The sequence below is a fragment of the Mytilus trossulus genome, chromosome 3 (genome assembly GCF_036588685.1).
Source record: "Mytilus trossulus isolate FHL-02 chromosome 3, PNRI_Mtr1.1.1.hap1, whole genome shotgun sequence".
NCBI lineage: Eukaryota > Metazoa > Mollusca > Bivalvia > Mytilida > Mytilidae > Mytilus > Mytilus trossulus.
Window position 1 is genome coordinate 5,903,318 of NC_086375.1, and position 14,653 is coordinate 5,917,970.

A 14,653-nucleotide genomic window follows, 5' to 3' on the forward strand; every position below is an offset into this window, starting at 1 on the left:
ACGCCAGACGCGCGTTTCGTCTACATAAGACTCATCAGTGATCATCAATAACAGTTGCCTATGATTGCTTTTAACCACTTAATTTGAACTCTAGTTGATAGTTGTCTCATTGCCAATTATACCACATCTCCTTCTTTTATAATGATCCGTTATGTTCTTTAGATTTGTGTCATCTATCAATAAAACTTTTTAACTTTTTCATTTGACACTAAACAAGTTTTCCCCTCCAATAAATATGAACTTCATGATATAGCACTATAGTGCTGAAAGTGGCGTTAACAACCAATCAATCAATCAACAAAAATAATAAAGCTTTTTTCAATTGATATTGATATATTCAATATTCCTGTTCTGTATTGAGCTGAAATTTTACAAAAGGATGTTATTTGCGTAACTGATGAACAAAACTGTACTCATACATTGACGAACAATTAGGGTCATACACAAATAACACTCTTCTGCATCTTCTTGACGTAATGGAATAAAATATGTATATTTGGTATTGATGGACCAGTATATTCAGCTTGTCCCAAAGATGTGGGTAGTACATCCGGTGACTTTAAAGGTCATGAGCTGTATTTGACCGGGTATCTGGCCTATCTTTTCAAATTGATATGCTGTTCAATAACAAATATGTTATCAATATATGCATGTATGACTCTGTTACGTTGAGCCGTTTATTTTCATTTCTAACGAAATAGTATTGTTCTTATGTATCTGTCAATTTCATCACGCTTCTTGTTCTTAAATGTCGTTTCTGTTCGTAAACGCTCATGTCAATGCATGCATGATACTTTTTACGGATTTGTTATTCGTTAAAACGTGATTTAAGGTACATTTGTATTTACTCTGATTGCACAGAGATACAGATGTATTTAGGTTTGCTTTTGTCAAAAAAAGTGAATATCGTATAGGGCATATAACTTCTCTTAGGTCGATAAAATCTCGTACTGGGCGCAGGTAAATAAAATTGACAAATGGGTAATGTGTCAGAGAGAAAACAACCAGACCACAGCACAGAAAACAGCCGAAGGCCACCGATTGGTCTTCAACACTGCAAGAAAAGACCGTACCTCGAAGCGGCTTCATCTACTCCAAACAAAAATGATTACTTCTTCAGTAGAAATTAACGTCACACTAAACTCCAAAATAGGACAAAGGCTCCTGACTTGGAAAGGCGGAAAAAGGCAGCAGAGTTAAACCTGTTTTGTGAGTTCTCAACTCCTTCTTAATACATATACCTCTAGCCAATGTCAAATAAACAAACGCAACGCAGTATATACTCACAGTAAAACCCAGTTCAAAAGCAGTCCGAGGCCGATATCAGAATAGATTACAAAAGAAACTAACTATGCAAAATGACAATGAAAACATAAACTAACAAAGGACTACAAGCACGTACTGACATGCTAGCTCCAGACCTCAATTAAACTGATTAAAATGTTATGTCTTCATCATACATGTAAGAATAAAGGCTATAATTGTAAAAAAAAACTGCAAATACTGACAAGGCATTATTTCTTATCTGGCTATGTATGCTACATGTTTATACGGTCATGGTCCGCAATTAAGAACATATAGTGTATGTCACGGGTCGCACATTTCACGTTGTCTTCGATACCAGAAATGTCATCTTGTAGCATGTTATTTTACATAGCATGTGATGTACGCATAAGTGGAACAAAGTCAAAAACAAACGATTTCGTTCCTTTGTGAATTTGTTTTTTTTTATTCAACTCTTGCTTGGTTATTGATTAATTTCTTTTTAAAGATTCATGAGATTTGAAAACCGGTAATAATCGAATAAGCAATACATCAAATACTTGCCTCTTACTTTGAGAAAATATAACAATATCGACAAGGTAGGGGCTATGCTCATTGTAGACCGTGCGATGATCTATTGTTGTTAATTGCAGTGTTATTTGGTCTCTCGTGAAGAGTTTTCTAATTGACAATCATATCACATCTTATTTTTTATAACTGTGCGATCAATTATTCACTGGTTGGAGTGCTTCAATTCCTCATTGTTCTTTAAAATACGATTTTTTATGAAGTTTTATTAATTATGTTTATTTGAATTTGCAAAAAATGTCGCAAACTCCTGTATATTTACGTCAAGATTTTTTTTAAATAACACACAATGGTAGATTGTGATATTAAATGATTTCCCATTATATTCATATGTTTAAGTTGTTTTGGTCATATCTATTATTAAACCGTTCCAAATAAAAAATGATGTTATCTCAATTTCTTTATTGGTCAATTAATATTTATTACTCCATGGTGACAACCAAACTTCCTTGTTCAATATTTGCGTACATTTGTTAGTGTTAATTATCTATTTAAACGTAGTTGTTAATTGTACTCTCCCGTTATGACTTCAAGTTTAAATCCCACTTCCTGGTTCAGATTTCAATTGCATTTTAAATAAACATAGGCTGGGTTGTTTCAATTGCATTTTATTAAACATAGCCAGGGTTGTAAACATTAATAAGGAGCGTTATGTTATTTCGAAATTTAAATCATATGTCAAAGTAAATTATTACTGGGCCATGGTTAACCAGTTCATGGCAAAAAAATGTAACTATTCTACGTTGGTGAAATTTAGCATGCAAGGAGTATGACTTCGCGATATATAGCTGCTTTCAAATTTTGAAGTAGTTGCATTGCTCAAAGCGTTTACTGTAAATGAATGTTTTATGTTCCGAGGTTCTTTTTTCACAGAACATCATCTAAACTTTAGGCAATACACTACCGTTTTGTGGTTCATAAATGTATCTCGTTTGTCGTTTGTTTCTTATTAAGATTATACCGTTTGTTTTCCTGGTTGAATGGTTTTACAATGGTCATTTTAGTAGCCCTTTATGACGTGCTGTTCGATGTGCGCAAAGGCTCCGTACTTTGACCTATAAAAGTTTACTTTTACAAATTGTGAAGGAGAGTTGTCTTAATGGCATTCCTATCACATATGTTTATATTTTATTGGTACTTCTTTGGTCACATAACGATACTTTATTTGTATTTTAAAGTGTTTGATTCTTTGTTTTAACTAAAGCCCCTAACAAATGTTAAGCACCAATAGTGATATAGCCTATATGTAAGAGAATACGGTCTGCTGGTTATAAATTAACCTAAAAGATAGAAAAATTAATGAATTTTTTTATCGTTTCCACTTCTGTGTTTTTTCCTTTGGATCTTTCTGATTTGTGTACTTTTGTCTTGCTTTCATATACAAAAATCACATTACAATTTATTCCGATGACTGAGTCGGTCTCTTTTTATTGTTTTTGGTTTGTTTGTAAGCAGTTAATGCTGTCGAATTACACTGTTAGTTCACATGTCATATCAATTTGTCATCTAATGTTTATGAATTTTTCCTAGAGGTTAATTGAAAAAAGTAATATACAAGTAATATAAACACTCCGGGCAAATTCTAAACGGACAGTCCTCTATCAAATGACAAAATCAAAAGCTCCAACACATCAAACAAAAGGAAAACAACTGTCGTAATTCTGAGTTGTACAGGCATTTATGTATGTAGAAACTGGTGAATTCAACCTGGTTTTATAACTAGCTGGTATGTCAATTTCATAACCTTTTATTATATTGACAACGATGTGAGGACAAAACAAACAAACATAATAGGTAAAAACGTGATAAGAGGGGTAAAGCAGTCAATAAGTAAATACAAACACATGTGTATCAAACAAACACAAAAACAAATCACAATAACAAAAATGAAAGACAAGAATACAACAAAAAAAACCAACACACAACATTAATGACGGGAGTTATATGTACAAAACAAAGTTACGTCATACGGATTTCACGAAAAACAGAAAAACAGTTAAAGTAAAAGAGTGACGAAAGAAACCAGAGGGACAGTCAGACTCATAAATGGAAAGTAAGATGACCACGCCCTGGCTAAAAATAAATAGACAACCTGACAAATAATAGTACAGAAGACACATCATAGAAAACTAAAGACTAAGCAACACGAACCCCACAAAAACATGGGGTGATCTCGGGTGCTCCGGAGCGGTAAGCAGATCCTGCTCCACATGTGGCACCCGATGTGTTGCTCATTTTATTACAAACTCAGAAGATGGTCTTAATCGGTAGGTCACATTCGTGTAAAGGGAAGGGGATTGTAGTTGCGACATAAGGAACATATCCGATATCATTTGTGAAACATTTTTTTCATAACGGTACACCCCCTCGTGATTGCGTCCGTACTTACGTTAAATTAATAATATTAAAAGATAACAATCTATGCTTTAACAATTTTATTTAAAAATATCATGAAAAACATAACAAATGTATGAACGGAGTGGTGTATATGTTAAAATGGTTATAGTGCTCATTCTAATATAAGTTATATATATATATACATCTATAATTTCTTACTAGAGTCGTCTCAATCGTTTTATGCAAAAGGATCAACATAACTAATACAATACTGCCTCATTATAGATATTACAGGGAGAAATCCTCTTTCATCATGTTTATACATTTAAACCAATGAAATTAAGAAAAAAAATAACTTATTCTCTAACTAATATCAAACCTTTTAATACTATAGATTTTTAAAGTTGCTTTAACGGTTAACTCTTGTCAAACAACATAACTAAAGATAATATTTATAGGTTTATATTACTTGTAAAATGTGCAATGCTATTCCTTAAATCTCAACAATATCATTAGTGAACCAAGTTTATGATACACAATCAAATACATATATGTCATTAACAAACATGTGCAATCTCAGTCAAAGTCTGCGGCTCCAAACAAGCACATTTAAGATAAACACTTGATTCAACATATTCAAGTGCGTTACTAGTCCGAATAACTAGTCAATGAAACGGATACTAGATAAAACTCAATTTAGTATTTGCTTTTAAAAAATGCCAATTGTAGATTTAAAAATGGACAACAAACATATGTTGTTGTAAATAATATTAAAAGGGAATGCAAAAAAATGTGAAACGCTTAACTTTATACATGTTATATCCGCGTTAATAGAAATATGTTTTTGATAATAATCATCGGTTGGAATAACACCTATATATTGTTTTTTTCTCGTTAAAAATTCCAATGAAAATAAAAATTCACATAATCTAATTAACAAATTATATCTTTATCATGAATAATATCATCAAGCGTTAATTGTAAAAAACTTTAATTTTCAAGTGTGTTTTTTTCTCGTTGACACAATTTAAGTCAATTGATTGGTTTCGGACGAGGATACTGGTATTGCAAAGACACATTTAAAATCAAACATTAGGCTTTGCTGTAACAGTTTCAGCAGTTGGGAAAATCCGGGAGGGAAAATTGGCGTAACGTACTACGGCAATTATAACAAAAGCACATAAAACCAAACCACCCAAGACTGCTGCTATAATTGGTCCATGATTACTTCCATCTGTGTTATTATCTGAAAAGTATGTCGAATATATCATTTGTAAACATCATGTTTATCAGTCGATAACCGAGACAATCAATAACAGTTAAAATATGCTGCCCATCAACTACAATAATGGCGGTGTGTGTGTGATTTGTTTAAATACTTGTCGTTAACTACGTTAAGGATCTTGTAGTTTTTAGCATTTCAACGTGTCCTTTTTTTCTCCGTTATCATGGTGACTTCTTAAAAAGTTCGAAAGATGGCTGGAGAAAAAAAAATTAAGACATACATTTTTTCGAAGCTGTAATATATTTTGCATTGGGTCATGATAAACTATCGGGTTTTTTGTTTACTTAAAAAACATTTTTTATCCATTCATTGTTGTTCTAAATTTGTAATGAAGCATGTATACTATCAATTTTCCATTTATCAAACCTTAACTATTGCAAAATGCATCATTTTCAAAACAAGAAGCCAAAACTTCAAAATAAACTCATCCTAGATACCAGGACTAAAGTTAGTATATACACCAGACGCGCGTTTCGTCTACAAAAGACGCATCAGTGACACTCGATTCCAAAAAAAAGTTATAAAAAGGCCAAATAAAGTACGAAGTTGAAGAGCATTGAGGACCAAAAGGGACATTCAAACTGAAATTTCGAAAACAAAACTGACAATACCAAGACATAAAATATAAACAAGAGTATATAAAATACCACACAAAAAGGTAAAGACTTAGCTACACGAACACCCTTAAACCAAGATATGTAAGATTTAGTTTAAACATATTTATTTATAGTGGATTGGGAAACAAGTTTTGCAACTTATATAAATCCCTTTCCACTTTGCGGATGCGAGTGCTGCCTTGTAGCGACATTAACCTACTCTTTTTCAAAATCTACAAGAGTGTCTTTAACGTGCAAGAGATATGGCTCTCTCTCAACACGGTCAGCCATTTATCGTCCCTTTCCGACGGACTATCATCGATTCCTCAAGACCATACTCGCAAATGGTGTCAAGGGTCAGATGCTCCTGAAGGGTAAGCAGAACTGGTTCCATATGGAGAACCGGTTGTGTTGTTTGTATAATTACAAATCCGGTGATAGGCCTAACTCGAGGAAAAGAAGAACGGGTGTGGTTCCGACGATTTGAACATATCCATTTTCATCAGAGAAATCGATTTACTATGACAATCAACCAACTCAGGCAGCGTCCTTAAATAAAGGAAACGGTAGTATACCGATGTTCAAAAGTCATAAATCGATTGAGATAACAATCTAAAACCGTAACATTTTTAAAGGGATGGTTTTAATCAAATTTTATGAAATAAAAATTACAGTGTATGAGTCCTCTATGAATGAAGTGTCAACACACAACGTAAGAGAGGTAGAAGTGGAATGAAATGCAAGACAATAGATAATTTACAATTTAACGCAGTAAATATGTTGTGATAATGCGAATTGTAAACATACTTTTTATCTTGTTTTTGATTAAAAAAAAAAAGTAAAATCTCAAAAATACTGAACTTAGGGGAAAATCAATTCGGAAAGTCCATAATCACATGGCAAAATCAAAAAACAAAACGCATCAAAAACGAATGGACAAGAACTGTCATATTCCTGACTTGATAAATTAAATGTAATAGTAAATAAGCAAACTGTGAAACGCGTAATCCCGTTTGAAATATACCTTCAAAGTCATTTTGGAGTCATTACGCATGCACCTCCCTTTCAGCATGTTCAAGTGTGTCTTGTTATGCATGAACCTGTGCACATAGAAACTAGACTACTTAAAAACATTTGTGAAAGCAACGCCACAGCTTTCATCCTAACAAGTGTTCAATATTTTTAAACTCGAAAAGTATCTTTGCCAGGTTTTAAGCCTTAACTGTATTTGCAGCGCTTGTTAAGTAGATTGTGTCTTGTTTAATACATCAAGATAAGAATATACTTTACCATCTGTAGACGTCACTGTTGAGTCACAGTTTGTACCTGAGAAGTCATCAGTGCATTGACAGCTATAAGAGTACTGGTAGTTACTACATGTACCGTTATTTTGACATGGTGACAATACGCAAAAGTCTGTATCTGTAAAGCCAAGAACCCATTTAAACAGATGTAATCATAAAAGGCACATGCTTTTGGTAGTTATTGATTTTTTGTGTAGTTCACAACATATTATCAACAATCAACACTCTGCTATTAATGCAAATATTCTATAGACGTCAACTTCTTTTTGAATAAGCTCAGGGAAATACCGTTAACTCACTCTGCAAATACATTTAGTGACTTCGTAAACTGAATATGTTTTTGCAGACGTGCATCATTGTATGAGGGAAAAAGTAAAATCACAAAAATACTGGACTCCGAGGAAAATTCAATCGAAAAGTCCCTAATCACAAGGCAAAATCGAATGATGAAACACGTAAAAAAACGAATAGACAACAAGTGTCATTAACCTGACTTGGTACAGGCATTTTAAAATATATAATATATTACTAACACAAACATGTCCTCTTATTGGGTGATCTTAAATTTTCTGACTATTTCGATCGTATGTCTGTTTCGTATAATCACTAACAGCCAAAAATTGATTGATTGGTTAGTTGATTGATTGTTTCTCGTCCAGTGGCTAATATTGAAGGCATGTTCAAGACCAGATCAAATTAACAACAAATACAAAAGTAAGGTCATTTAAAAGAGACCGTTCGGAATGATGTTCGGCTAAATTTAGACTGCAAGTAGAAAATGAGGGTAAATGGGATAGAAACAGAAAGTGTCTTGCGACAGGCACCAAACGGCACTCTTAAAGAGCTGGTGTAAAGGTTCTAAATCTGCACAGAGCGTGAAACTCTCTTCCCACGAGTGCATCGGATTACACATCCAAATTCTCGTCGGACGTGGACATCTCACAAAGCAAAGGAGACGCCCCGCTTTGATAAACTTTTTATTTTCTTTTGAATGAAAGCTTGCAATGGTACATGTGTTTTCCTAATTATCAGGAAAATTATAACTAAATGATATGTAACATTATGTCTTATCCATGTGTATCATTTACTAAATTCACATAGAGATAATGTTCTTTTTATAAACACACTTAATTTACAAATGATTACATTATTTAGAAAATATAACACCAAAAGAAGAACCAAGAAGAGAGCTTTGGGTATCAATCAGATATTAAAGCTCCCGTTATAATTACATGATGAGGATGAACGATTTATTTATTGTCTTGGTAAACGTGTTTCCTGGTTTCATAATAAGGATATTCAAAATAGATTTGTAATACAGAACGTAACAAAAAGGTAACGTGTAATTGTATTATTTTATCGCTATTTTACGATATTTTTCTTTCATCTTACTGACTGATAGTTTACTTTCTCAGCATAGTAGAGCGATATGAAATATAATCGTTAGAAACTAAGGATGCACGTGCACGTTGTCAATAAAATAAACAACGTCGTCATTGGTATAACACAGATAAACAGATTATCATTAGTCATCTCGACTCGATTCCCTTTCTCACTTATCCGTACCGGCTCAAGCGAGAATACCGATCTCGTTGTGATGATCAACGATAATTTATAATTACCATACTGCACTAGTGCAAATGAACTTTAAGTTTGTGACGTCATAAGTGACACAGTTATGTTAAAACAGGTTTATATGCTTTGAAATGCAATATACCCTTACATGTCACTGCATGAATATTGATTTTCCAGATTATATATGGAAATAGCAAGCTTTAAATACTCAGGCAAAACATTACGTTACCCTTTTTTTAAACAGATGGTGTTATATTGTGATCTATTTCATAAATTTTACACGCTTTATATATTTGTAGAAATTTTAGAAAAATGTCTGTACGTTTCACACAGCATGCAGCAGCAACAAAAGGAAATTGATTACATATAATTGATTTGACAAGAGAATGAACAAGATGATGGTGTGGGGTAGTAATACTGGAACTCATTCGGTAACACATTTTTATATCAAATCATCTATTATTTCAGAATGTGGAAATTGTTCCATAACGCAACAACTATTTAGTTCTTTCCCGGGTCGCATGTAGTTGCCTTTAATATTATTTTTCATTGTTAAATGATATTAAAATATTTGTATTTTGGTTATTTTCCTTCTTTTTTTTTAATATTTCTATACATACAGAATTTAATGTTTACTAAATCGTAATGTTTATCAACCGAGATAAAAGATCAAATGACCATAACAATCGTGTTTTGCTCCTAATAGATAACAGTCTAATGACAAGAAATAATAATATATCCCCATGTGTCAAGTTATTTTCCAGTGTTAATGTTATAAGACAGAAAACAGCGTCTTTATCAGTTCCGAACGGTCATACTTATATATAATACATAAAGAGTTACCTGGAACTGGATTTGTTGTCGTTCCATAGAATGATAGAGACCAAGAAGTTACAGTGACTGAAAATAGATATAAATCTACTATCCATAACATAGTAAAGGCGCTTGTAAACTTTCACTCAAACACATGATGGATTGTCGTAATTTAGTTTTTCAAATTCACGGTTTCGTGTTCTTTATTTTCGTTATTGGTTTTGGTTATCTTACTGTATTTGGTTCGATAGTCAAATGTGATTTTTTAGTTTCTGTGTAGCAATATTGCAACAGCGCCTGCTTAAGGAGTATATATCTCCGAATTGATACGATATTCCCGGACTTGAATTTCCTATCATAATTTTCTTGATAGAAAGTTGTTACTCACCCTCAGTTTTGGTGGGGTTCGTGTTGCTTAGTTTTTAGTTCTTTGCGTGTGTTTTGTGTGCTTTAGTTTTCTGTTTGTCTTTTACCTTTTAAGCCTTTGCATTGTCAGTTTTTTTTACGATTGATGAGTGTGCATGTTCCTTTGGGTATCGTTTCCCCTCATTCACGTATTACTGCCGTACAACATAATAAACATTTGGTTGGCTCAATTTACGTGCCTAAGTAATTATATGAGAGAACAGTTTCAAAAACCAATATGTGAATACATGTTGATGATCACAACCCAACTACCTTGCGACAAATGAAAAACATCACCAATCAACAAAACTTGTCTCCGACCAAGCTTATTCTAAACAAAATTCTTTTTATCAGTTCATTCAAACTTGAACTACTGTGTTACGAGAATATGCTATTTTCACAAATTTTAAATAAAAGTATAATACATGCGAAATAAAAAAAAATTGTTGAAAGGTACTTCTTGTACTTGTTATACACTGAAATTACTAGAATCTCTTAAATAGAATGTGTTAGTTGGTGGACTAGCCTACTGTAGGACAATCAGATATCTCTGTGTTAATTCGAATTCTGACTAATTACAGGTCAACTGCTTTTTTTACTACACCTATGCCGAGTATCATATTTTTATAGTTAAAATCAGGTAATAATACCCATATCATAGTGTTTATTTTGACTTTAAAAACTTCGAGGTACTTATAGTTATAACAAAAATATGATGAGATATTGATTAAGACTATTGTTAACATATTCGGTTATCCTACCTGTAGATAAACCTTAGTATGATGAACCAGGGGTATGTCAAAGAACGTCTCGTCCTTTTTCTATAAAGTTCATCGGAAGGTACCAAGACCTTGTTGATAAATATTCCGTATCAACTTCTCCAATAATACACGATGGTCTTGATGTATAGATTCTGCGTACTGATGTTGTTTATCATCTTAACAACATGTTTTACTGTTCTTTCATTTGTCTTTGTTCTATTATTAATATTACTTTTAATGTTGAATGGTTTTATGTGATATCCGTTTGACGTGGCTCGTCAATGTGTGTGTATTGGCTTTCATTTTTGGTGGCTGTTTTGTATATGCGACTCATTGTATTTCTTTTGTTCTTATTACGTGACTCTGTACTTTAAAAGATCCCGTCAGTATTATTTTGGTCTATTATATGTCATTATGATATATTTCTATTATGAATTACTATATACGTTGAACCACAAACGTCAAAATCATTCAACCGCGTAGTGAAATTAACTATTTTTGGATTCTCATAAATTCTACCTCTAACTTTTGGACTAGTTTAAATCTCGGTCTATTTCTGTAATTTGTTCTTACATACTTCTGATTTTTTAACTCTGTATGCTTACATTGCCTATGTAAATTTTAAAACTGTTTGTATGCACATTGAACGACAAATTTATGTGACGTATACAAATTTTATGACGTCAGACACTCAAGTCAATCCATGTGTTCGTAGATAGATGTTTTTGTGTTCTCTTAAATTGTCCCTTTTAAAATTGTTATGCGATGATGACTGATGTACCCATATTTTGACTATTTTATTAATTGTGACTGTTTATTTTAACGCATCATGTAAATATAACGGAATTTGATGAGACTGTTATTAAAGAGAGAGGGTTAGCGCTATAGAACGAGGTTTAATTAACCATTTTCCACATTTGAAAATGCCTGTACCAAGTCAGGAATATGACAGTTCTTGTCTATTCGTTTTTGATGCGTTTTGTTATTTGATTTTGCCATGTGATTATGGACTTTCCGTATTGATTTTCCTCTGAGTTCAGCATGTTCAGTATGTTTGTGATTTTACTTTTTATTTGTCTTGCCTGCAGAAAAAACTTTGGTATGATTTAGTTGTCTTGTCTGCAGATTACCTCTTATATTTAATGCGTTTCCCTCAATTTTAGTTTGTTACCCCGACTTTGTTTTTTGTTCATAGATTTACGAGTTTTGAACAGCGGTATACTACTGTTGCCTTTTTTTAGTTATCTTACCTGCATGCAAACATTGGTATTATTTAGTGATATTACCCGCATATAAACCTTGCTATGATTTAGGTATCTTACCTGCAGATAAACCTCGGTATGATTTAAATTTCAATGTCCATTCACCGATTGGGGTTTCTCCCCAGAAATGAACTGACATAAATGTCCAACTTAACGACCCCGCGGATGAATAATATACAGCATCAGAGTATCTGTAATGTAATAAATGACTCTCTGTTCCGTCTGGTGATACGAGATAAAATTCAGTCACACCTCTTTTTGCGGAGTATGAAAAGTTTATATCTACTGTCACGTGTTCAAGATATGAAATAGTAGAGCAATCAGAATTCTGAATAGTTCTACTGTCTGATGAATGTAAAGAACCAGACGTAGTTCTGAAAAAAAAGAAGAAAATGGAAATGTTATATCATAAATCAATTCTTATTCACTATCTCATAACCTCGTTCGACCTCAATAGTTGTGTGTATGGATTTATATTTGTGCTATGAAATTACGATTATTGTGATGTGATTTAACGGTTTGCAACACAAATTGCATGTGCATCAGAACGGACACATAAGTCTTGTTTAATACTTCATTGTTTTCACCTTTCTTTTACATGTTTACAAGGCTTGCTCTCATTCATAAATGCCCTTCGCTTACTAGAGCATCATTTCTCAATTATTTCGCATCTACTGTAAGAGGGCAAGCAGGCTTAGAAAACTTGAAAGTGAAGGCATTGTTACATTAGTAATGATTATGCCGTCTATTTGTATGAGAGTCGGTTTAAAGTACGAAAGTTATATAAAGGTGAATTTCAATGATCCAGTAAAACCTGTGTGATAAATATGCGGAAGTCAGTAAATCTTTATCACAGAAACCCAAAGGAAAGATACAAGTCAACATGCTAATTTGAAATTAAGGTTTCTAAACGCTGTGTCAATCTATAAATTGGTGTAGTGGATTCGTCCATAGATTTGTTCAGAAATAATATTTATCGAACGGGAATGTAACCCTAGTAAATAAAAAACACAAAAGATCTCTACCTTTTCGAATGTTAACATTGTACATAAATATATACAACATTAATCTATGTACAGCTCCTGTGAGCAAATTTAGAGACCTCTGGGTCTATGTCATTAGATGTTAACAGTTTGGTTTTTCATTTCATTCAAAAGATTATATTTTAGAAAAATATAGTGACTTTCTGACGTTAGGCTTTTGTAAAGAACAGATCAATTGTTGAAATTTTACATTTGACTTAAACAAAGAACAGACCGATCTTACCTAGATACAGTGAATGTTGATGTAGTGCACGTTTGTTGTACAGGAACGGTGGTGGTCCAGCTGATAGCTCGTGTCACCATAGCTTGTGCGTCCATAAAACCAAACCCAAGTACTTGACTAACTATTCAGAAAACAAAACGTTAACGTTTATATTTATAGCCTTCAACTGCATGAACTAAACTTGTATGTATCATTTATTCGATTATATTAACTTTCCATTCGTCTTTTCTAAACATGGGTTTGATCCCTATTGCTGCATAAAGATAATCATATTCTGCATTACATGTTACCTTCCAATTGTGATGTGCTATTGAAATGATATGCATCATGGGCTAAAAATCAGCATTAATATGGAGTACTTTAACTCAGGCAAATTAGGGTATACTATTCTGAAATGAGGATGTTATATTGGTTTTTATCCTCTCTGATTAAGTAAATTGCATTTGTTTTGCTTCTAGAGATAATAAAATACTGAACTACCTTTATCCAAAGTTCTCAATTTTAAGATTCATTTGCATTTCTGAAAATCGTATTTATTATTTTTTCTCAAAAAGGCTGATACAAATGAGTACATACATTCTTTGCCAGCGCCATTTGTTTGCCAACTAGAATAAGTATCAGAAAATCCACTTTTAGTTGTTGTTAGAACTATTAAATGTTGTACATCTCTCCATGTCAATTTTGGACTAAAAAGGAAATAAATTAATAATAATTTCACCGTTTGTTAGATGTATACTTACCGCTTGATATTTTTGTCTTAGATACATGTTTTTATTTCTAGTTGATATTTGTTCTTAACCAGCTCCCAAAAACTTTAATGACTTCCAGAAATGTGCAGTGTGTTTTTGTGTGTTTTTGAGTCTGATTAGTTCTCTCTTTTTAACTGATTTTTATAGTTAGTTCTTATGCTGTTATATTTCTTGTCTTTTATTTTGCGTATATGCTTTGTCTAAAGAGTGCATGTGTCTACATGCTGGTTTCTTTCTTTTTTGTTTGAACAGGGTTTTTTTTCGTTTAATATAATCAATAAGTTGATAACAAAATGTGTTTGTTTTGTTCGCAAATTGTTTTAAATTTACAATTGAGATGTTTAGCTGGCTATCAAATGAGGCTTTTGTACATAAATAAGACCGTTGGTTTTTCTTATTTGAATTATAACTAATTTAATTAATAAGTTTCAAAATTCAGTTAGTGTGTA

The 14,653-nt window shown here is 32.6% G+C and overlaps 1 protein-coding gene across 1 annotated transcript in view; it reads right to left on the minus strand.

Moving 5' to 3' along the window:
* Positions 1-4,331: 4,331 nt before the first annotated feature.
* Positions 4,332-14,653, minus strand: part of LOC134710044 (furin-like) — a 93,435-nt gene continuing 83,113 nt past the window's right edge. The window contains exons 10-15 of the mRNA XM_063570198.1: positions 14,032-14,141; positions 13,456-13,576; positions 12,250-12,563; positions 9,792-9,848; positions 7,360-7,491; positions 4,332-5,434 (exon numbers count right to left, since the gene is read on the minus strand). Of these exons, the coding sequence (XP_063426268.1) occupies positions 5,274-5,434; positions 7,360-7,491; positions 9,792-9,848; positions 12,250-12,563; positions 13,456-13,576; positions 14,032-14,141 (895 nt within the window). The 3' untranslated portion in view covers positions 4,332-5,273. The remainder of the gene's footprint in view (positions 5,435-7,359; positions 7,492-9,791; positions 9,849-12,249; positions 12,564-13,455; positions 13,577-14,031; positions 14,142-14,653) is intronic.